Source organism: Daldinia caldariorum (genome assembly GCF_022478825.1).
Source record: "Daldinia caldariorum strain CBS 122874 unplaced genomic scaffold F4812scaffold_1, whole genome shotgun sequence".
NCBI lineage: Eukaryota > Fungi > Ascomycota > Sordariomycetes > Xylariales > Hypoxylaceae > Daldinia > Daldinia caldariorum.
Window position 1 is genome coordinate 2788885 of NW_025953037.1, and position 23403 is coordinate 2812287.

The window sequence follows — 23403 nt, forward strand, 5'->3', positions numbered from 1 at the left end:
CGAACGCCCACGTCTTCGTAAGTTAGTCATGTCTAGGACCGCTGATGCTGCCTTGAGCCGGGCTGCATTTGGAAGAGCGCTTCCCATGTTGCACCAAGCTTGTAGCCGCTCAGCTACTTTCCTAGGGGATAGTTCTTCCTGATGAACTTCCCCAGTTCGCGCATTAGTCTTAGTCACTAGCAACTTGCCACAGTCCGTTGAGAGGCACACTAGCCACTTGGGTAGTAATATATATCTCTACACCACCCCTTCTACGGCTTCTTGTCCTCCCCAGTTTGTGTAGCCTGGATTATATTAAAACGCGCGAGGGTTGTATGCAGGCGAAACACGTGACTTTAATTATAGGTAGATTAGAAGGCTTGTAATGACAGCTCTTGGTCTACTGAAGTGCCGTGTTGTTGGGGTTCGAATATATCTGATCCGTACTATTGCATGACCCTCCAAAGGATTTGCATGCTGTGCCTCCCCAGTCCATCTGGCCAAGAGCAGGGCTGTACGCCATATGATATCTCAGAATAAAAGGAGTGCCGGTATTAAAACAAGATGCGAATATACTGGTGGAAGGGTGGCATTTACTTTCCATGACGGGTATAATGGGAATAACAAGCTTATAATGTGGTTGCATCCCGCAATAATAACAGCGCTATCCATGCAATGCACGGCACTGAAGTAGCGGATTGTTGGCGCCGTGAAATGCGTCGAGTTTGGGTGAGCGATCTTAGATCAATAAGACTGTATCAAAGCTATGTAGGGTTTCCAAATATGTGGACAACCTACATTGGCTATGTCGAATGGCATGCTAGGTATCATGACAATGGCGGGTAAGGCGACATCAATAGATGTTGTATGCAACCGTCTGTTAACGTAGTCATGAAAAGATGATCTAGAAGTCGGATGCGGCCTTTCCCTGGTGATACTGGTGGTGATCACTACATAGTGCGTTTTAGGTAGTGGCATAACGAAAGATGAAGGTCTCTTGCATTGAAGATCTTCAGGTACCCCGGAGAATTCGGGAAGGTTGGCGATAGGATACGGACGACTAAGCGGGAAAAGAGCGTCTAGATCAACATAGCGACCTGCCTATTTCACTGAGTTTTAGTGGGCGGCGGACGTAGCAACGTCTTTTGGAGAATCTGCAAAGAATGAGGCGATCTTGGTATGCAGCCATTCACCCATCGATTCGACGTCCCAAGTGACGCGTCCAAGAGAAAGCTTCGACTGGACCCGTTGGAAGCTGATTGGACGCCATCAAATGTTGAGTGCATATACATGTGGATTGACCCATGATAAGCATGGCTGGGACAATTCCTCGGCACTACATTCTGCGTCTTCCTTCCCAGTCAGGCTCGGCAAGACGGAGAGGTAGATGATGATTCGACGAAACGTCTCTCGCTTGTGTTGGCTCTAGATATTCAGCCACCCTTATGCATATAGAGACATGCAGAGAGCGCCATTCGTTTTAACGAAAGGGGGGGCAATTTGGAGCTGTTATCATTATTATTGGATATACCTGCGTACCGATGGTCCATCGATGGTCCATCCATAGTGGCCCCGTATAGATTTATATCAGAGATAGTATACGTGTCTATAAAGAAGGGGCAGAATATAGGACGGCAGCGTGCTCACCTGCTAGAACTGGAAGAAATGAACGCACGGGAGTGTTGTCCGTGATGAGATGGCGAGGCGGAGGGAGGGAAAAAAAGGGGGGGTGGATAGGTAGGTAACTTGCACTTGTGAGAAAAAAAAAGCGATAGAGTGAATGGAAAATGTAAGATGTAAAAGATGTAAGTAAAATGAAGTATTACGAAAGCCTCTCCATGCTTTAAATTGACGATTCGTATATGTACGTATCCCTGGGTTAGACCACCCTATACAGCTATACCTACCTACCTGGTACCTTACTTATACATGTAGAGGTATGTGTGGGCAGGTATGTGTATATGTATAGTTGAGTATCCAGCATAGTCTACCTCCTGAAGAGGCAACGGCACCTACCAATTATACCTGCATATGGTATATACCTTTCCTAAGTGTTCCCTTAAATATTGGAGCACCTAATGTTGGTCGCATTAAATTGTGCGCATGTATGTACCTAGGTACCTTAGGTAGGTAGGTTTATACATAATGTACGGATGTATGGATATAATAATGTAAGCTGCGATACCTATGTAGGTTAGGTACCTGGTATTCGTCCATATTTCGCTTAATGCATACCTATAATTAAATAAATGTCTACCTACCTAAATATAGGTAGAGCTTTAAGACGCCATGATCTGCCAAGCTAATTGTTTGGCTTGTCTGGGGAAACGCTGCATCAACGGCAGAGAGCCCTGTCGGGAGTGATCGGTCTTAGAGGTGGGTGAGAGGACACCTGAAAATGATGTCGTGCAAGGTTCTCACGTTTTTTATAGTTAGTCATCCAAGTTTGTAGCCTATCCTTGGCATAATTCTTGGCGTTGGTTGGTTCGTGCCTGACTGGCAGGACTGGGCAGGACTGGCCGACAAAAACCTTGTGGAGACTTGCCCACTGCATGAAAACATGCAGTTTTAGGTCTAGCGCCGCTTGGCTTTTCGCTTTTTTGTTCCTTTTTTTATCGATGTTCTTGTTTTCTTATGGGAAAATCCACACTGTCGTGTGCGTTTACCGGCTTTCTCTCAAGACCTGGCCTACATGGGGTAAAAAAAAAGACAAAGAATTAAAGGGATAAGAAAGATATGCCGGGAAAAGGGAAAAATGAATTCAATACATTTAAGTCCCTAAGAGGTAAGTACTGTGTAATAAAAACCTATATAGGTACTTACCTAAACTACCTAAGGTACCTAGGTAGTAGTAATAGTACCTCAAAGCGAAAGTGAAAATGAAATTAGAGTTCAGATGATTTTATGAACCCCGCAATTCGGTTCAAGGACCAGAGGGAACTACATAGTACGTACACTACAATTTGAGAATTGCGGAAAGGAAATAGCCAATGAGGTACCATCCTTCCCTCTTTTTTTTCGGTTCACTACTCTACCGACCGATATCGTCAATTCTTTTTTTTTTTCTCTGGTCTGCTGGCTCACCAAATCTCAAGGCCCATGTCATTGGGTCACTGATGTCGACATCAAGCTCTTACTAACCTCACCTAAACAAACCTCCCGACTTCCCTTTTACTTTTGCGCCACCGCTGTTTAATACCAATTGATTGGCGCTACAATTTTTTGAATATGAAAATTCCCGACTACTGACGTCTCTTCGTCAGTATTGTATCATTACAATTTCTTATTCTCGCTCTGATCTCGCTTGATCTCGTCGCTTAAATTACCCAAGGTAGCTCTTCATTGTTCTATTCAACTTAGTTCACCTACTTCGTCGCCGATCATCGAGTCGCTAGATGCATCCATATCCATATCAGATCTCCTATGCAGACCGCGCCTTACACGATCATCCTCGCAAAGCCGCGCAGCAAATAACGTATACGCAATAGCCTAGCCTACCTCTACCTACCCATATTCTTCTTACCTGCGTATGGTACTTTAGTTACATAGGTCGCCGATCCAGAAATAAATACATACCTACCTATATTTCTATATACACGCATATATACACGTACCCTACGCCTATCTATACACCCATCTATACACCCATACTTCACAAGCTACTGCTTCACATCTCCGGTTTCCCTCCTCCCCCTCCCCCACCTCCAGGTGTTCTATTCATATCCGAATCGCCGACGACAAAACAAAACTCTGTGCGCCCCAGTACCAAATGCGAACAAGCTCAGACGTTGCGGCTAGCTGCATCACCGTCGACCATCCCACATACCACCCCAGCCAGACGCCCCAGTGCCTTATCCGTCGCCGCGTGACTCCATGAGCAAAGACTTGTCCCCCCGCGCAGCCCGGCCCGTTCTTATTCTTGTTGAAACGAAATAACACCCCCCGCGATCTGTGCGAACAGAGCGGATAGACCCGCTCGACGGGGCCCCAGTAAGCCTTGTCCCCGTTGCACAAGGAACGCCTCTTTGTAACGGGGAACGGGGAACTTGCCCATTGGCGTCCGCCTTGCTTGACCACGCTGAATACGAGCGGCCTGTCGTTGCGCCGTGCTTGTGCAAGCCTTCTTGGGGTGTACTGGCCCCTAGACACGGCTGTCGCACCGCGGCAGCGTACAGCGCCATAATACCTAACCTAGCGTCTTACGCAGTATCTTTAGCTCCCCATTACCTCCAGCTTCGAATAAAAAAAACTTCTCAGGCGACTTCATTGGCTTGCATACGCCACTCAAGTCAATTGCTACTGGACCACGATCCAAGTCGAGGGTCTGTGCTGAAGTTGAAGCTAAGAGGCGGTGGGAAGATTGTACCTAGTGCTTGAAATAGGGAATATTGAAATTCTGAGGGAGCCCCCCCGGCTCTGACTGTGATACTCCTGCGGGGGTTCGCAAATATCAGCTATTTGTTGTCCTGGCCAGTGTGGTTGTGCCAGACTTACCCTGGGGCTTGTATTGCCATCCCTTTCATATCAGACGTGGAAAGCTGAACAGGAGCTATTCTATATAACTAAGACAGGATGCCGGAAGACGTTGAGGCAAATGGGACAGAGGTCTCAGATGCCTTGTCCGAGAACGAGAACGAGTACGACGACATGGAACAACCTATCAAAGACGAAGACGCCAAGATGACTGACCAAAACACGTCGCCCGAGGCTGGCGCCGCCGACCATTCAGGAGAGGTTAAGAAGAAGTACGATCCCAAAGATCCCCACCGCCCTAGGAGGAAGAAGGCAAGACGTGCGTGCTATGCTTGCCAAAGGGCGCATCTTACATGCGGTAAGTCTCAGCCCTACGACTATGTGCCCAGCGCCTGCATCGCAGTCCAACTGTCTCAACAACCCCACAATTGACCTACAGCCAATGTGTCTCAGCGTGAATTATGTCGAAGCGCCATGGAGCTAAAGTAGCCTTACTGACACCCTTCGGTAGGAGATGAGCGCCCGTGCCAAAGGTGCATCAAACGTGGTCTTGCGGATGCTTGCCAAGACGGAGTCCGGAAGAAAGCCAAGTATCTTCACGATGCTCCTCCGGAGGCTTTGAGACCGGTACTGGGACCAACTTATAACCCAGCGGTCCACACGAAACCAACGAATGGGAGACATCTTTCTAATGGGAATTCCGAAACATCCCCATATTATTCGGAAGCTTCCAATTCCTCTACCTACTCTATATTCAATGGCAATGCTCAAGGTCAGCTATCGTCGCTGTCCGACAACATGTCATTCGCCAGCCAACAGTCTCCGGTGACTTCTGGATTTCAGCCACCGAACACGTCAAGAGCGGCGCAGATGGGCTCCATGCACGTTCCTCAAGTCTCTGGCGAGATGACCCATAATTTTTCGACTGCACTGTTTGATCCAAGTAACCCCGCGTTATTTAACTTCGACCTCGAAGGCCTGAATTTTGGGAATCATTATGGTGCCCTTGAATTCGGGATGCTCGGCCATATGTCTTCTGGTGCTGCAGAGACACCCCCCAGAGACGCCATAGCTCATCCTCCTGGGACGGACGTCAACTACGGATCTACACCAGTATATCGAAACGGAGTCAATCAGTACAGTCATATGTATGAGAATGGCATGAACGACGGCTTCATGAGCGTTGATCCAAATAACGGCGGCACATATCCGGGTAACTTGCAGCATGGCTTACCCCATGCGTACGCCGTGGCGGCTGCCGGACCAACGCCAAATAGTCTAGCCAGCCCGAGCACAGACAATACGTCAAGCCCGCAACCCACGGGCTATGGATTCGATAAGTCGCCAACTGCGAGTACTTACACAGCTGCCAGCTCTCAACCAATAACTCAAGCTCAACCTACGCGACCAAAACCGAAATCGTCTAATTCGACGGGACGGTTCGGACCTCAGTCTGTTTTGGGCAAAAGACAACGTGACCCATCTGCGATCTATGATACTGTCACCGAGCCCTATCCATATCTCACCGGTTTTCATAACTTGATCGCATTTGTCCAGCGAAGGTTCTCCGCTAATAAAACTCTACGTATCGCCAAGTCTCTTGCCAGTATTCGGCCTTCATTCATCGCATGCACACGGAATCTCAACCGGCAGGATCTCATTTTTATGGAAAAATGTTTACAGCGAACATTATTCGAATACGAAGACTTTATGGGTCACTGCTCTGCACCAACTATTGTTTGCCGAAGAACAGGTGAAGTGGCCGCTGTAAACAAAGAATTCATAGCTCTGACTGGATGGACCAAAAATGTGTTGCTTGGAAAAGAACCCAACATGAACGTTAATAATGGTCGGTCGGCATCTGAGCTGAGTAGCCTCGGTAGCACAGGCAAGCCAGAATACACTACACCGCGGCTCAGAACTACTCAGCCAGACTTGGGCAAAGCCTCGGAAGGCAAGATACAACCAGCCTTCATTGCGGAGTTTATGGATGACGATAGTGTGGTGCAATTCTACGAAGACTTCGCCCAATTGGCCTTCGGGGACAGCCGCGGCCACGTGACAAGAAAATGCCGACTCCTCAAATACCGAACCAAGGAAATGAGCGAGTCTCTAAACAATGACGACTCCTCTCACAAAGACAGGCGGAACAGCAGCATCCTGAGCAACAGGGTCACACGGATCGACGGAGAACATGGAATCTCCAAACTTGAAAAGGACGGCAAGATTGACTGCACGTTTTGCTGGACTATCAAGCGGGACGTTTTTGATATACCAATGTTAATTGTGATGAACGTAGGTCGACTTCGCTACCGTGCCCCGAGGGGATTTTTAGATGGCTAATTTGATCGCAGTTCCTACCATGTTACTATCGCAATCAGGACCAACTAGCTGTATGAAGACTGGTTAGTTGAATCACACGTATAGAAGCATGCATGCTCTTGGATTACCCCCTCTTTTTTTTAACTTCACGGAACTACTATATATAGGTAGCATGGGCGGCGTTTTGGATGGAGCTCGTATTAAGAGCTCTTCTCCCTTTGAAGGGAGCTGGTCATAGTGCATGTTATCAGGGCTCACCATAGGGTAGACACGGCATAGAACATGGATTTTAAAATCGGTTCTACAATCGAACACCATGAATTTCATTGACCTATTCTACGGTACTATTAAAAAAACAGTACACCTTGTTCTATGCACTGAACGCCTATACGGTGAACTGCTAGACCAATATATATGGTCTTGTATAGGAGAATCGCATCCAACATGTCTCACGTGCCTTGCATCAAGGATATCCGAGAATTCCCATTGCAAATGCCTCGGGACGGGTTGATTCGGGTAACCCGCTGCCCCTCCTACCCCTTCGCGTCACCTCTCACCCCCTTCGCTCCCTTACCCCTCCATTTTGCCCCTCCTGATCGCATTACCCATGTCGCATCCTTGTGATGATATTTCCCATGTGGGTAAGTGAGGAAAGTAAGATTATTATATTTGCGTCACGTTGATATTGCAAGTACGTATCTAAACAAACGCGATACATAAGGTCAGGTTAGGTTAGGTTAGGTTAAGCAAGCAACCCAAGTCTAGGTACCCAGGTCTCTCCATGTCTATCTAGATATATATAGGTAGGTATAAGGTATATATATATATAGAAGAAAGAAACAGGCCGTTATTCGTCCCTAACGAGCCAGGAGGCGTCGAGCTCGCCGGCGGACCCTTGTTGTTGGCGCGGGGTCCAGGCGGGGCGGGCGAGGGAGGCGCGGGCGACCTCGCAGTCGATGTTGATGTCGGCGACGAGGGCGTCGAGGGAGGCGTAGTCGCGCTCCTCGCGGACGAAGCCCAGGATCAGCAGGCGCACGGGGGCGCCGTAGAAGTCGGCGCCGAAGGACCGCAGCACGTGCACCTCGGCGGAGCGCACCGCGTTCTTGTAGAAGGGGTTGTACCCGATCGACATGACCATCGGGTAGATCTGCCAGTGCTGCTGCTGCTGCTGCTGCTTCGGCGACGAGGAGGTGGGGGCGGAGGCGGAGTCGTGGGGAGTGGGGGAGGATGTGGATGTGGATGTGGGTTTGGATGTGGAGAGCGACGGAAAGGTTTCGGATGCTGTGCTGACGGATGTTATCGTCGTGCGCGGAGGGGGAGGGTGGGATGTAGGAGGAGCGTCGACGGCGGCGCGGGGGTTGGAGCGGTGGCGGGGTTCGTGGGATTGGTTTGCGCCGGTGCTGTTGGTGTTGTTGCTATCGCTGTCGCTGTTGATGGTGGTGGCATCTTGTCGGTCGGGATGAGAGGAAGGCAAGGCGAGGGCGGCGTATCCGAAGTATACGCCCGACTTGGCGGTGGCGATCCAGGGCGTCGTGACGGAGTCGACGGGAAGGTTGGCGGTTGGGATGCCGAGCTCCTTGGACCCGCGACCGAAGCCGGATATGACGGTGCCTTCCATGCGCAGCGGGTACGGTGGCTCCGGACCCGAATCCGAGTACAGGATCCGCGGGCGATCCTCCGCTGCTCCTGCTGTTGCCATGGCGTTCTAGGTCCCTCTATAAAGGGTAGATCTTAAGGGGTTATCGGAAGTTGGGTTAGAGATTGGCTGAGATTAGCGCTGACTGGCGTTTCGAAGGCGACGTTGTTTTTCTTTTCGTTCTCGGATGTGCGACAAGGATAACTTGGGGATCGACCGCGGGGTTTTTTGAGGGGCCTTGTTTGGTGGATAAAAAGCAATCTATTTTTTGATTGCTTCTCTAAGGTATATATTAACGACCAATTGGCATATAAAAGAGGTATGTATCCATTATATAAATCCTGTGGCTATAATGTATTCTAGTTGAAAAAATTATGACTCGGATCTATTAGGCACAACGCATGGAGAAAAGAGAGATCCATTTACGTGTAAAGCTATATCGGAGTTGATGGACATGTGGGGGTAGGATTAATAATACCTTAGGAACTAGCTAGTGTATATGATGCACGTCGCAGATTAGATAAACCTTACATTATCAGTTAAGCACCTTAGTACGTACAGGCTATTTTTTTATTGCCATTTTGTTCGCCTCAGGTACCTCCTATCACCAAGTCTCAGGAATTTATAGTGTGCTTATGTAATCGCTGGGTGTCGCTGAGCAAAGCCCACTACAATACATTATAGAACTTATATGATGACCAAACGTAAAGTTATTTTACGTTTAGTTTACGAATAGAGCATATGACCACATAGGTAAGGTAATTGGTCTTCCAATGTTTTACCTGTGAGACGATATCTTTGACGTCTTAACAAATACTCATCACTTTGTTGTTGACCTCACGTCCTATTAGCGCATTTGAAATAATTACCACAAAGCACAGTTTATTGACATGTTCTTCAAATCTAGTCCCGAAAACAAATGCAATTATATAAACAAAGCACAATCACAGTAGTGTGAGCGCGAAGAAATTCTAATATGATATACTTACAGATCGTAGCAGTTTATTGCATTCGACCGAGTATACCTAATCTATACTCACCTAAGGTAATATGAAAAGGACATAATCAAGGGTAGCCAGGTGCCTCGCAAGAGGATAAAACTTTAGGTAGAGGGCCAGGTGTTACTACATATTTCATCCCAGTATACCGCGCGTACAGCCTTGTGTTAGGGATAGGTGAATATAGTAGCGGTTCTACCAGGTATATAAATGGTAGCCAGCTCCCTCAAAGGAGGTTAGAAGGCCAGACGTTCTCGAAGCCAACTTTCAGAGCCCTTTGACTACGACGATATACACGAGCATTATGTGTAAGTAGTTTCTCATAAGAATAGTCAAATTTATTATCTACCGTAACAATAACGCCGCCTAAGTACAGTTATGATAAAGAATTGTTATTCGAATCGCTTTGAACTTGTAAATTAACGCACACGTCAACCATAGACTGATTAAAAAGATGCAAATATTATATAGATATGCCAAAGCAACTCAAAAATACGCACCACGTAATCGACCCTCCCCCCTTTTCTTTCTTTTTACTATCCATAATAATGTTGCCGAAATTATACCTACCTCCTAGCTTCCCTAGCCCCAAAAAGAGCAAAAGAAAAGCCTTGGATATAATTTCCTATAAGGTATTTCAGTTTTACCAGCTTTGGGCTTTACTTTGACCAACAATAACGTTTTATTCGAATTAGTAGTTTGTTCTTTACCTTACCTAAGGTAATTAGATGGTACGGGATCGGGCAAGGCCACGTACAAGCGTGAAACTATCGTCAAAATTAGGCTTGGATCTACAAGATCTAAACACGATGTATAATGTCCCTAATAAGAGCAAAATAAGATTTGAACTTCGTCAATGCGTTTTGTTTACCACACTAAACCGGAGTAAACAACACGTCTATGCTAGCCATAAGTTTATTTGGAAGCTAGTATTATAAAAGCAGACCCTCCTAGCCAGTCCGGTTTCATTTTATTCTTTCCCTTCCCCATATCGACCTACATCATCTTGGATACTCCAGTGGCATCTACGTCTCGAAAACATTCACAAGTTTTCATATTTTATCAGATCTATTTTCGAAGCATCGTTCCTAATCATCCACTACTTCGTCTTTTAGATACACAACATCGTTCTAAGCCCACTCAATTACTACAACCAAGATGTATGACTCGCTGGGATTCACCCAAGTTTCCTACGGCCGTCGACGCCAAAACAAGCCCAAGCAATCAAGCCCGCCTTGCCGACGAGACAACAACGGTTGGCAAGAGGGTGAAATTGCGTTCCTCAAGCCACACAACGAATTCAGTCCGGCGGCAAGAAACGACCTGATCCGTAGTGGCTATCTGGAAGTAAAGGCGAGCGGACACCCTGTAATTGGTACGTACACTACGTAGACAAACGCGTCCGCGTATACCCTATTTCGCACCCAAATCTACACTTCTTCGAGAGGTATCACAATTGTACAGAAATGGATAGAGGTGGAATAAAAGTACAGGATGATAAGTAACTACCATAGAGAAGGAATTATCCTTGTTGCTCATCCATTCTTGCTAAATATAGACATTATCCGTATAAGACGCGTCTCTACGTAGAGCCAATACGAAATGATACACTATATTTTGCAGAGTACTTTTTATCCATTCTCTATAGCCTCTTGCTCTCCCTTTTCTTTCTTTTTCTCTTTTTTTTCTAGAAGTATAACTGCTAATTATCATTATTCTATTCAGTCCTGGAGAAGTCGAAGGATTCGAGCCACTATCTAGTTACCACCATCTCGGCATATGGCTCTGGATCCTTCAATGACTATCTCCCGCCGTGGAAGCAGGCCGTTCACCGCTACAAGGACCGCTCTGCTTTTCGTGCGTTCCAGGGCTCGGTTAGGCCAAATTGCCATCGCAAGTATCTTGAACTCGAAGGCAACGCCGCTCTACCGAAGCCAGAAACGTCATGGGTCTACGCTCGAAGCGCTTTCGTGGTTCCTTCCTCAACCCTTAAGAAGTTTAATAAAGTTGAGAAGGGAACTCGATTAGCTAAAGAGAGCCTTATGGACCTCCTTGATCACTTCCGGGAGAATCCTCAGTTCCATCAACGCTGGACTCACCCGACGATTGTCAAGATGCTTCAATCGAAGCCGGAAAGCGGTAGCCCCTCAGGAAACCCGAAGCCAAGATTTCCAACGACAGCAACATCGCCCGTGCTATGGTGCCGTCTATGAGGGAGGTCCTTATAGCAACGTCAACCCCTCGAGTTGGCATCGCTCTACCTTTTGGTAGTGTAGCGGTTTGATAGACATCTCCCCGAACAATTACAGCCCGGAACCAACGCAACCGAAAAATTTGTCTCGAGTCCAGAAGATGCTACCCATTCGACCCCGGAGTGAATGCCAAATACAACATCAAATATAACTCATAGAGTGACTCTTAGTTGCACTTGGAGTACAGTTGTGAGGAGGTTCATTCCTAGGCCGAGTTAGTGGCTCGCGCGTTCTGATGCGGTTACGAGCAAACCCGTCACCGGATGACACCATTACCTTAGGTGTCTTCCGCACGATAAACGTTGCATTGGTAACACTGCAACCAGCTCGTATCCAACTCAACGCGAGCAAACTCGACAGACGATTTATTCCATAACTTCGACATTGCCGCGACCACCATAATGCAATCACTATATTTTGGTGACGATGGTGACGACCTTTACATTTATTGGGCTGTGAATGGACTATCTACGATAATCCAACAGCCGTATTATATACAAGCGAGGAGTTATCACCTATATAACTTTTTCAGGGGTATCTGGAAACAAAACAAATCAGGCAACCATTGACATCCTGTCGCATGGTATATAAGCCGTAATCGCTAGCTACATGTAGCAATTACGACGGCGGCATTTTTGTTCGACACATCTTCTGCTCCACGCAAAATGCCGCGGAGGGGGGCTATTGAATCATCGGGATGGGGATCGGATCCCGAGGCCGCGCGGAGAATGAAGTCCATAAACACTATGACGCTTCCACTTACGCGCCGCCATGCTGGATATCTTGGATCAAACCCTCGAAGTCATCGCCCCCGTCTGTCGATCTGCCTACTCCTAGCACTTTGCTACCTAGGTGGTTTGGCAGCTTCGGGGCCCTCGGGGTGCGATACCCACCTACCACCAACTACCAGCGCTTCTATCCGCGGAGCTCGGACTCTTGATCATGTTGGAGATTATGACCGAAAATCTAGGCAGCAACTTGTTTGACGCATGGGCTCACTCTTTATTCCACTGGGGTTTAGGTAGCAGAAACAAACATAACAGCTACACCTACCTAACCTAGACATACCCATGCCGTGGCTCCGCGTTGAGAATGAATGTTTATGGCGGGAACGAGATATGATTTTTGGAAAGATGGATTTTGGGAAGGGGTTTTGGATGGTTCCAATTTTTGGATGACTTTTTTTGGGAAAGGATTTGAGAATGCTTTGCGGGTTTTGTCCTCAGTGGAGGTTTCCCCGTATTCAGCGTATACAAAGGCATATACATGTAGCTGGCGAATGCGCATTCAAACTTGGGTGGAATTTGGCTATGACGATGTCGAGCTTGGAAATTGTGAGATATTGAGCGTTGGGAGGGTTATAGGTTTACCAAGACTATGGCTTTTGAGGATATGTCATATACTGTACGATCAAATGAACTCAGACTTTTACAATATCCAATTGATATTGGATCATTCTACAACATGGAAAGCTCCTTAACTTCTATCTTACCTGAGGTAGTCACTCAAGTTTCCTTGCTTCTACTTCCGGCGCAATAATAACTGAGAGCGCAGGTAAGTTTTAGACATTTGCTTTTGTAATTCACCTTTCATCGTAAAGCTGACGACTTGGGTTTAAGGTGACGTTGGTACATAGTCATAAATTTTACCCCTGAAAGTAAAAAGTTCCTTAAATCGACTGCAGATCTCAGCGGTGTGGGGATCTGATTTAGGGATCTAGATGTGCCAACATGCGCGTTGGATCCTAAATCCAAACAATTGTTGCTGACGTCGCACCCAATTATATTATATTATTTGTCATTCGTGTGGCGGAGCTCACCCTCACAGGATTGTGGGATTTTGGCCTTGGCTGGGTTGTATTATAAGAGTCATGTTGTCTAGATGTTTTCTAGCGGTTATGAGCTATGTTCCTTAGAGCTCACTGCGACGTGCCCTCCGGTAGGTCAAGTACTCAGCTCGCTTTTGAGTAGGTACGACATAAAACGAATATGCGTTTCGCCCACCTTGCTGCGTCAGCTGCCGTGGCCGCCGCTGCGAACGTCGTCGACCTGTCCGATGTAGGCTGGACACTTACCAACGACGAAAGGGATATCTCCGTTCCTGGAAAAGTCCCTTCGCAAGCCCACCTGGATTTATTTGCCGCAAAAGTTATTGATGACCCGTTATATGGGCTGAATGACTTCGAGCTGCGATGGGTCGCCTTGGCCGATTGGAACTACACGGCCCAGGTCTTGGGGCTGTCGAAGGGGGAGGGCTTAAGCACTTTTCTGCTGTTCAACGGCCTCGATACGTTTGCAAACATCAGTCTCTGCTCGAAACCTGTTGCGAGCACAAACAACCAATTCCGCCAATATTTCTTTGACGTCACCGATGTTTTATCCGGATGCCAATGCGATTCTCCCGAGCTTCTCATCGAGTTCGGTAGTGCTCCTAGAATTGCCAACGAGCTTGCAAGTCTACCCGGAGCTCCTACTTGGCCCGGGGATCCCTCTAAAGGCGTTCCCTTTGCCCTTGAGATCACATTTGAGTTCTCGAATCGCCAGTTCATCCGAAAGGAGCAATCGGATTTCGGTTGGGATTGGGGCCCGGCGTTTGCGCCGGCAGGTGTTTGGCAGAAGGCTTGGGTCGTGCAACTTCAAGATGAGGAGGTTCACGTTCGCAACTCGGTACTTGACATCTATCGCGAGGGTCAGTTGAACCTCATCCCCCCCAATCAGAATGCCAACTGGGTCTTGAACGCCAGCATCGACGTGATTGGTACCGTGCCGCAAGGGGCGAGCATGAACTACAAGATTGTCGACCTTGTAACTCAGAAGGAGGTTAGCAGCGGAGATTTGGCAAACATCATGAATCATGGAGACGTGATTATTGGTACTGCTGTCCTAGGGGCTAATGATTATAAGTTATGGTGGCCAAACGGACTGGGAGCGCAGAACCTTTACAATATCACTATTGATATAGTATCTAGATCGGGCAAGACGTTGGCTTCCGTAGAGAAGCGTACCGGATTCCGCACAGTCGTTCTAAACATGGGAGAAGTTACAGAGGACGACATAGCCAAGGGAATAGCACCGGGTAACTACTGGCATTTCGAGGTTAATGGGAAAACATTCTACGCTAAGGGTAGCAACATGATCCCGCCGGATACCTTCTGGCCACGAGTAACCGCGGAGAAAATCCGGGCGATGTTTACTGCCGTGGTCGATGCAAATATGAATATGCTTCGTGTCTGGGCTGGCGGCGCGTACCTCCCCGATTTTATATACGACCTCGCAGACGAGATGGGTATCCTCCTCTGGTCCGAGTTCCAGTACGGCGATGCCCTTTATCCCGTCGACCCAGAATTTCTCGAGAACGCTCGCGAGGAGGCCGTGTACAACGTCCGCCGCATTAATCATCACCCTTCGCTGGCTGTCTGGGCAGGCAACAATGAAATCTTGCTCTTGATGTTTTATGTACTCTCAATCATCGCACCAGACAAGATCGACTACTACCAGCAACAATTCCAGACGCTATTCATAGACACGCTGGTCCCTGCTCTCTTTGGAAACTCCCGCAGCATCAGCTACATGTCCAGCAGCGCCAACTACGGATATCTGTCTCTTAATTTCAGCGACCCGATGCCGTACGTCGATCGATACATGAACATCACGCCGGGACACATCTACGGCGATACCGACTACTACAACTACGATATCTGGCAGGCGTTCAACATATCGTCTTTCCCTATAGGTCGGTTCTCCAACGAGTTCGGGATCACAAGCATGCCGAGCATCAACTCGTGGAAGAACGCCGTCGACGAGGAGGACCTGTGGTACAACAGCACGACAATCGTGCTGCGGAACCACCACCAGCCCCCCAATGGGCTCAACACGAGCAACTTCGACCAGGCGACGCAGGGCATGATCGAGATGACGAACGCGGTGGAGACGTACTACCCGGTTCCCATGAAGGCGGACCCCGCAGCCAACTTCTCCGCGTGGTGCCACGCGACGCAGGTCTTCCAGGCAGACTTCTACAAGACGCAGATCGAGTTCTACCGCGTCGGATCGGGAAAGCCCCAGCGCCAGCTCGGCACCTTGTACTGGCAGCTGCAGGACGTGTGGCAGGCGCCGACGTGGGCGAGCATCGAGTACGAGGGGCGCTGGAAGGTCCTGCACAACACGGCGAAGGACATATTTCAGCCCGTCGTCGTCGCGAACCAGTTCAACGTGACGTCCGGGATCCTCGAGGTCTACGCCGTGAGCGACCTCTGGGAGGAGATTAAAGGAAAAGCGAGCCTCGGCTGGGTGGGCTGGGATGGTAGCAACGTCGATGCTGCCATCGAGGCGGGAGACGTGGATTTTACGATCGGGCCGCTGAATACCACGCTGCTCGCGAGGGTGGATGTGAACAAGTTGAAGGCGGACGCGGCGTTCGACGCTAGTAACGCCGTGCTGGTGGCGAACTTGACGGCCACCGGAACGCTGCCGAACAGCGACGCGACCACGACGTTCACGCACACGAACTACTTCACGCCGACGCCTCTAGCTTCAGCTGCTCTGGTAGATCCGGGTCTAAGCGTCGAGCACGACAGTAGCGCGGACGAGTTCGTGGTGCGGGCGGACAAGGGGACGAGCATCTGGACGTGGGTTAGCGTGGGAGTAGACGATGCGGACGACGTGATTATCGCTTTCGACGAGAATGCGTTCTTGTTGAGGAAGGGCGAGGAGAAGCGCATTAGATATCGGGTCATTAGTGATAGTGGACGGAGGTCTGGGTGGAAGAGCAGGGTTGGTGTTAGTAGTATTTGGGATCAGACCTTGCCGTAAGGGATTAGGGATAGAGTTACAGTAAGCAGATGACGTTTTTGATATTTTATTTTACGAGTATAGGTAATATACTCTGCCTTCTTATGCAAATAATCTTTAGATGCTTGAGAGGTATCTATATCTATATCTATGCCTTTTGATTTATGATGAATATTTGAGGACTTGTCACATAGGTACTTGTTAGGATTCTTTCTGAGCATAGTTGCAAATTCTCCCTTGGTTCAGATATACCCTAGATGTAATTAAGATATGTAAGAGCATTTGAACCACTCAGTTTAAAGATCTCTACTATAAAGCCCGGAAAGACTACAGGATACGGAAAAAAAGGGGGTGATGCTAACAGCTGTAAGGCACCTTACCGGCCCGACAGCTGTAAAAAAAGGTAACCATTGCGGGTCTCTCAGATCTTAGGCACATAGTAGTTCACCGACAACTCGATCATGACTTATAAATTCATATCCATACCAAAACTCACAGCGCTTCTCGTCTTTTTTATTGCACTAGTCATGCACAATGTTCTTAAAAATCAGGTTGGGCCCGAAAAAGTGGCCGCCATCATGCTATCATGGCACTCTCTTGAGTTAGTCTCATGCCGGAAATTGCAGACATTATGGGCAGGGTATGGATACATCTACGAGCTCAAAGCCCGAGCTACTAACGATGAGACCGCTACCGAACTTCGAAAGAAATATAGTAATAATAATACTCCTCATACCAAAACCGGTGAAGAGTTGTTTCCACTCATCCTCAAGTACATAGCACCCCCACCCACAAGGCCAGGTTTCGAAGATGAAGGGCATTTGCGAAAAGTCATGAGTTATGGCGTTGAGCAATACTTCTACAACTCTGTGGCTCCGCTGTTAGAAGATGATACAGCTGTGTCTCACTGTGTTGCTACAACACTGGAGTCTCACGGAAAACCAGGTGCAGGGGACCTTCAAGGTTTGACAGCAACAAGTATGTAAAAACATTTTATTTAACTATCACGATCTTTCTACACCTTTCCATTTCTAACAATAAATGGCCTTTGACTTATTCTTATTATAGTTATGACCGATCTGAAGCCTAGCTTTCCTATTGCGGGAGAAAAAAGGTCAGAACTCAATGAAAACCAGGTTTACGCCGCATTGGATTGGCTGTCGAGTTTCCATAGAACTAGTCGAAGATTCATGTCGGCGAACCTGCAGGAATATGTGCGCCCTCCTCTCGAAGAAGCTGAGAGGCGACGTAATGGAGACGACTCTGGCAAGACGTTGTGGCTTAATGGAGGGTATACATATCTTGCCACTCGTCGCAAGGAGTATAAAGAACTTTGCCAATATGAGAACTCGGAATGGTCTGCACTCTGCAAGCCATTTGTCCCCGGCGGACAGGCCGTCTCCGAAATGGTGGCTGACTTCCTAACTCCGCGTGGCCGAGACTATGAGACCCTCATCCACGGTGACGTCAAATCCGAGAATCTCTTCACGATTGGAACCGGTAAAAAGGCTGCATTCTACGATTTTCAATATGTCGGCCTCGGCTTAGGTGTCTGCGACCTCGCTAAATTATTCACATGTTCGGTTCCACGAGGGTTTCTTATAGAGAAGGGCAGAGAACTCCCCTGGGCGCTTCCGATGACCGTGGGCGAGAGCAAGCTTCTCGAATATTATTATTCGAGATTAACCAATGATTTCAGAGACTCTGAGGGACGGAAGCTAGAGTATGACTGGGATTCATTTATTCGGCACTGGGATACCGCGCTGGTTGACTGGTTGAGATTCCAGGCGTCGTGGGGTTTCTGGGGTAACACGGACTGGCTTGAGGCCAGAGTTCGATACATTATAACGAATGAAGCGTGGAGGGAATGGATCCAAAAAGAAATTGAAATCGGGATCTAAGTAGGTACCTAGGTTAGGTACCTGATATCAAGTTGTGAATATCAAGTTGTGAATGTCAAAGAGAATAGAAAGCTCCATCCTATGAAGGTGAGATAATCATGGAGGCTGAATTAGACTATTCCCAACTAAAGGAAATAAGCCTGGCATTATTTGTTGTCTGTTTCGATTTTCGTGAGCTAATCTTAGTATCTAACTTGGAGGCTCCCGGACGCGACGCTATGCTGGGTGCAGCTATTTCGCATTTAGCCGAGAGTATTTACGTATGTCAATGAGCTGACCTAGAACGTCACGGCGTTTTCGGCTTTACATGTTTCAACATTAATGGCCTTATACGCATTATGATTACCACTTGGGCCCGTATTCCCTAACTTCTCCGCAGAAGCAATACAACCTACTCATTAACCGAACGGTCCGCTTTCCGTATTCGGAATGAGGCGGCCCACGATGAATTTTCCAGCTATTAGTAGATTAGCCTAAGGGAAGAAGATGCAAAAAGGAGACATTCGGGAAAATGGCAGAGGTCACATGAGACATCTTCGAGACTGCCCTAGGTAGGGTCAACGGAATCAAAATGTTTATTTACCTTGGAAATCGCCCACCGGATTCCTTTTTTTTGAGTGATTCTTTCGAGGGAAACTACTGGGAACCATCTAAGTTCATAGCGGCTCCTGCGAAGAAACAGCAACAATGAAGGTCTTGTCGACGCTCGCAACTTTGGTTGCGCTTGGCAGCTGCCAATCCCTGACCAAGGTCAATGACTTCAGCGGCACTCCCACGAAGTTGGGCATGTACTCGTACGTGCCGAAGAACCTCAAGACCCCGGCGCCCATCATCGTAGCTGTACACCACTGCCAAGGCTCAGCTCAGGGATACTTCAATGAGGCCCGCTACGCACCATTGGCTGACCAGCATGGCTTCATTTTGATCTACCCCAACTCCAAGTCTGGTGGTGGTTGCTTCGACGTCGCTTCCGACGCTAGTATGTCTCTATTTCCCCCAAGCTATACTATTGCGAAGTTCATTATTACAAGAAAGTTGACTAACTGAATTTGTGTAGCCTTAAAGCACAATGGCGGCGGTGACAGCCAGACCATCGCCAACATGGTCAAATACGCCGTAGAGAAATACGGTGGTGACGCAAACAGGACATATGTCACCGGAACCAGCTCCGGTGCCATGATGACCAACGTCCTCCTCGGAGCCTACCCCGACGTGTTCAAGGCAGGATCCATCTACTCCGGCGTGCCGGACGGATGCTTCGCCGTCCCCGGCTCTACCGCCACCCAGGACCCTCCGGGATGGAACAACCAGTGCGCCAACGGACAGACCACCAAGACCGCCGCTCAATGGGGTGACCTCGTCCGATCTTACTACCCAGGATACACCGGCCCTCGTCCCCGAGTCTTAGTGTAAGAGAAAAGACACCTCATCTCAGATACGATCATGTTATTTTCGAACTGGTAGGACTGACCACTATCCTATAGCTGGCACGGAACTTCTGACAGCACCCTGCGATACCCTAACTGTAAGTCCCAACTGACTTGGACGAGATACATAACACAAAAAGCTAATCTTATATGTGTAAACAGACCAAGAGACGCTCAAGCAATGGTCCAACGTCCTGGGCCTCACCACCCACAAGGACACGCCCAACACCCCGCAGAGCGGATACACCCAGACGATCTACGGCGAAGGCACCGCGACGACGGCTCAGCTCGTCGGATACAGCGCCCAGGGCGTTGGCCACACCGTCCCTGTTCACCAGAACGACGACCTCGCATTCTTCGGTCTTGTGTAAAAGGTAGGAAAAGGTCGTGTGGGGTTCACCAGACCGAAGGGCTAGGAGGTGCCTACCTACTTGGTTTGGCCAATTTGTAAATACATAGCGGAAGCATTACTACCTGGTATATACATACTAGTTGACTTTACCTCGCAACTACATATCTTTATGATTGTTTAGATTGGTAAAGCTTAATTTTCTAACTTAATGTAAGGTAAATTCTTGAGGTGAGAATTTCAAAATATTTGAATAGGGTAGCAGAGTCAGAAACTAATTTTCATGGCATCAAATGATTACATGTAAATAGATGCCACGTGGCTACGGCAGTAAGTCCCTATTATCTGGTCTGTGGGGTTGCGTCTTAGCCGGGGAACTGGAAACTTCATAGAGACTGTAATATGCTATAGGTACCTACCTAACCTAAGTTAAGCTCAGATTCAGTCTCAGATATCTTGCGCCCGTCGTAGTAAGGTTATTACCTAAGACATAACTTGGGATCAATTAGCCTGTCTCAATCCAAGGTGCTTCACACACCGTAGGCAAAACATTGGAGCCTCTCCAGAAAGTAATTCTGCAGCAACGACATATGTATTGTAAGAATCTTAAAGTTACACGGATCTAAGATCGACAAATCCCACATGCATGGCCTATCCGCGCAGGATAAATCTTCACTGCCGAACTGGGACGGGTCCGGGTTGGCAGGGGATATATCTTGGCAAAGCGACCTAGGAGAACTATACTACCCTAGATGTATGCTACGTAGCCAATGAACGGTCGAATACAAGCTGCCGATATAGAATGCTATTGGGGTAACCTATATAGTTGATAGTATTCCCAAGCTTGGTTGTGGAGGTTTGCACTAGGCAGATCCATGACACCATGTGGGAATAAAAAGCCTTTGGCGTGTGTCCCCATCTGTATCTCCCGAACAGGCGCTTTCGTTTAGGAAGAGTGTATAAGGGTAAATTTCGCGTCTATTCTATTTTAGCTCGTAATGGCAAATGTGCGATTAGCAGATAAAGAGGTACCTAAGGTGGAAGGGGGAGAATAGCTTTGCTCGGTCTCGGAGATATACCATGTAGCTATTTCTAGCAATATCCGGAGAACTTCACCGTCATCGATATTCGATTTGTAAGAGATCAGACCTTTTGTTACCGGAACATACCTACCTAATATATACCTCCTTTTTTGCTGGACTCTGTATTTAAGGTACCTACCTAGGTTGTTTAGGACATTATATATAGTAAGACGCGAAAATGTCCTTCCCGTATAAAACCGTCCTCTTAGTCGGTGCCACGGCCGGCATTGGCCTGGCGATGGCGGAGCGCATGATCGAGAACGGCATTTTCGTCATCGGTGTCGGTCGTCGGAAGGAAAGGCTCGACGCGTTCGTAGCCAAGCACGAGCCCGAAAAAGCCGCAGGGTCGCAATTCGATATTACCGAATTTGACAAGATCGAGGCATGGGCTAAAGAGTAAGTGCCTGTCTACCTTCTATGTAAAACCCGAGAGACAATGTTAGATCCGACTGATTGTTTGGTTGGTTTGGTTGGTTGGTTGACCGAAGCCGCATATATTAGCATCACTACCAAATACCCCGACATCGACGCCGTGTTCCTCAACTCGGGCATCCAGCGCACGCTGGACTTCACCAAGCCCAAGGAGATCGACCTGCCCCGCACGATGCAGGAGCTCGGCACGAACTACACGTCGTACCTGTACCTGATGACGCATCTGCTCCCGCACCTGCAAGCGCGCGCGCCCCAGCCCGCGGCCCTGATCGCCGTGACCTCGGGGCTCGCGCAGGTGCCGCTTCCGCGGTGCGGGAACTACTGCGCGACGAAGGCGGCGCTGCACTCGCTGCTGTGGTCGATCCGCGCGCAGCTCTCGCACGACGAGGCCAGCAAGCACATCCGGGTGGTGGAGATCCTGCCGCCGGCCGTCAAGACGGAGCTGCACTCGCAGCAGGCGGAGCTCGTGGCCATCGGGGAGGGGGACATCGGGATCCCGCTCGAGCAGTTCACCGACGAGGCCTGGGAGGGGTTGGTCAGGGGCGACGAGGAGATCCCCGTCGGCCAGATCAAAGAGCGGTTCGAGGCGATCGAGGGTCCGAAGAGGGGGCCGTTTAAGAAGATTGTGGAGATATTCATGGAGAAGAAGTGACTATTAAGGGGGAGGTTGTGAGGACCGTAGCTGGGTGTTTATAGCGAGCGACTGCTCTTTTCGTTTCTTGTTCGAATCGGGTATCACGTAAGGGATACAAGATTCCAGCTAGATATTAAGATGCAACCTAGACGTAGCTGTCCAACAATGGAGACAATAGATTCTGTTAAGTCGGCAGTCAATATTTGGTGTAAGATAAAAAACTTTAGGGTTTGACTCTAACCATACTAAACCATATCTATATTATTATGGCTCCAAAAAAAAAAAAAAATCACACGCTTTGGGTTATTATAATATCGGAGCCGTGTATCTCGGGGTTTACATACAACATTTCTAAATTGGTAGATGGCGCAAGTGTCGAAGAGCTCTAGAAGAGGCAACCATCACAACAGCAGCAACGAATTATACATCTAGCACGTAAAGGTGACACGCAATCATACGCAAGTGGTGATAGAAATTATGTATATTGAAGAAAACCCTCAAGTATGGTTTTCCGGGAGTTCCATCGATAATGCTAGTAGTAGCCGCCGAGGACCATTAATTTAATAATGATATCCCCCGTAACAACTACCAGTCCTGGAAATATATGGCAAAGCAGGCGATGGGGAGCATGAGGATGAGCCCTAGGACATGCTTGATCGCTTGGCCGAAGCTCTTGTGGGAGCGCTTGCTTGTCTTCTTCTTGCCGTCCATAATTGCTATGGTAAGAGAAAGGAATTCAGTGCAAGATGCAGTTCCTCGACCTAGATATTTATATTTTCTCAAGGGGTCTGTAGAAGGGACATCTCTTTATCTCAGGCCTTTGGAAGTGACTGAGGGTGAAACTACTCCAGGACAAAAGTATACAATCAGCCTGGTACTCGGTCATTGTTTTGGATTGTTGTTATATTCTTAGTACGCTAGTCTCTAGTTACAGCCCAGCAAACACTATTGTTTGTCTAGTGAATACCTACTGCCGCCAATAAAAGCATGACCTGTTAAAGGGATGAATGTCCATAGTCTTCAGCTCTTCTTTGAATGACTAAGTGTAGGCTGACTTTATGTAGATGTTGCAAACACCTTCCACGTAATAGGCATAGATAAAATTATGGTGATTAGGGCAAACTCGCC

General features: G+C 48.1%; 7 protein-coding genes across 7 annotated transcripts; 6 read left to right on the plus strand and 1 right to left on the minus strand.

The window, feature by feature from the left end:
- Positions 1-4551: 4551 nt before the first annotated feature.
- On the plus strand, positions 4552-7324 carry F4812DRAFT_464906 (uncharacterized protein; the record flags this gene model as incomplete). The annotated part of the gene is made up of 3 exons (XM_047938389.1): positions 4552-4810; positions 4964-6747; positions 6788-7324. The coding sequence occupies 3 exons, from the start codon at positions 4552-4554 to the stop codon at positions 6860-6862; spliced, it is 2118 nt and encodes a 705-aa protein (XP_047795210.1). The 3' UTR covers positions 6863-7324.
- A 13-nt stretch (positions 7325-7337) lies between these two features.
- Positions 7338-8987, minus strand: F4812DRAFT_410823 (riboflavin kinase). Its single transcript, XM_047932556.1, has 2 exons — positions 8803-8987; positions 7338-8729 (listed from the first exon to the last, which is right to left on the minus strand). The coding sequence occupies exon 2, from the start codon at positions 8471-8473 to the stop codon at positions 7622-7624; it is 852 nt and encodes a 283-aa protein (XP_047795211.1). The 5' UTR covers positions 8474-8729; positions 8803-8987; the 3' UTR covers positions 7338-7621.
- Positions 8988-10566: 1579 nt separating this feature from the next.
- Positions 10567-11621, plus strand: F4812DRAFT_464908 (uncharacterized protein; the record flags this gene model as incomplete). Its single annotated transcript, XM_047938390.1, has 2 exons — positions 10567-10783; positions 11134-11621. The coding sequence occupies 2 exons, from the start codon at positions 10567-10569 to the stop codon at positions 11619-11621; spliced, it is 705 nt and encodes a 234-aa protein (XP_047795212.1).
- Positions 11622-13348: 1727 nt separating this feature from the next.
- On the plus strand, positions 13349-16880 carry F4812DRAFT_410826 (glycoside hydrolase family 2 protein). Its single transcript, XM_047932557.1, has one exon. It carries the CDS (start codon positions 13649-13651, stop codon positions 16469-16471), a length of 2823 nt encoding a protein of 940 aa, XP_047795213.1. The 5' UTR covers positions 13349-13648; the 3' UTR covers positions 16472-16880.
- Positions 16881-16895: 15 nt separating this feature from the next.
- On the plus strand, positions 16896-18545 carry F4812DRAFT_410827 (Ecdysteroid kinase-domain-containing protein). Its single transcript, XM_047932558.1, has 2 exons — positions 16896-17428; positions 17519-18545. Exons 1-2 carry the CDS (start codon positions 16912-16914, stop codon positions 18349-18351), a joined length of 1350 nt encoding a protein of 449 aa, XP_047795214.1. The 5' UTR covers positions 16896-16911; the 3' UTR covers positions 18352-18545.
- A 106-nt stretch (positions 18546-18651) lies between these two features.
- Positions 18652-20533, plus strand: F4812DRAFT_410831 (carbohydrate esterase family 1 protein). Its single transcript, XM_047932559.1, has 4 exons — positions 18652-19330; positions 19409-19760; positions 19836-19876; positions 19941-20533. Exons 1-4 carry the CDS (start codon positions 19039-19041, stop codon positions 20147-20149), a joined length of 894 nt encoding a protein of 297 aa, XP_047795215.1. The 5' UTR covers positions 18652-19038; the 3' UTR covers positions 20150-20533.
- A 193-nt stretch (positions 20534-20726) lies between these two features.
- On the plus strand, positions 20727-22645 carry F4812DRAFT_410834 (NAD(P)-binding protein). Its single transcript, XM_047932560.1, has 2 exons — positions 20727-21605; positions 21711-22645. Exons 1-2 carry the CDS (start codon positions 21388-21390, stop codon positions 22291-22293), a joined length of 801 nt encoding a protein of 266 aa, XP_047795216.1. The 5' UTR covers positions 20727-21387; the 3' UTR covers positions 22294-22645.
- The last annotated feature ends 758 nt before the right edge of the window (positions 22646-23403 follow it).

What these genes read in the sequence shown, in the direction of transcription:
- F4812DRAFT_410827 (XM_047932558.1), top strand. Translation starts at nt 16,912, where the DNA reads ATGACTTATAAATTCATATCCATACCAAAACTCACAGCGCTTCTCGTC. An exon ending in TCAAGGTTTGACAGCAACAA is followed by an intron (nt 17,429 to 17,518) that starts GTATGTAAAAAC and finishes TTCTTATTATAG; the next exon opens with TTATGACCGATCTGAAGCCT.
- F4812DRAFT_410823 (XM_047932556.1), bottom strand. Translation starts at nt 8,473, where the DNA reads ATGGCAACAGCAGGAGCAGCGGAGGATCGCCCGCGGATCCTGTACTCG.
- F4812DRAFT_410831 (XM_047932559.1), top strand. Translation starts at nt 19,039, where the DNA reads ATGAAGGTCTTGTCGACGCTCGCAACTTTGGTTGCGCTTGGCAGCTGC. An exon ending in CGACGTCGCTTCCGACGCTA is followed by an intron (nt 19,331 to 19,408) that starts GTATGTCTCTAT and finishes GAATTTGTGTAG; the next exon opens with CCTTAAAGCACAATGGCGGC. An exon ending in CACCCTGCGATACCCTAACT is followed by an intron (nt 19,877 to 19,940) that starts GTAAGTCCCAAC and finishes ATGTGTAAACAG; the next exon opens with ACCAAGAGACGCTCAAGCAA.
- F4812DRAFT_410826 (XM_047932557.1), top strand. Translation starts at nt 13,649, where the DNA reads ATGCGTTTCGCCCACCTTGCTGCGTCAGCTGCCGTGGCCGCCGCTGCG.
- F4812DRAFT_410834 (XM_047932560.1), top strand. Translation starts at nt 21,388, where the DNA reads ATGTCCTTCCCGTATAAAACCGTCCTCTTAGTCGGTGCCACGGCCGGC. An exon ending in ATCGAGGCATGGGCTAAAGA is followed by an intron (nt 21,606 to 21,710) that starts GTAAGTGCCTGT and finishes CGCATATATTAG; the next exon opens with CATCACTACCAAATACCCCG.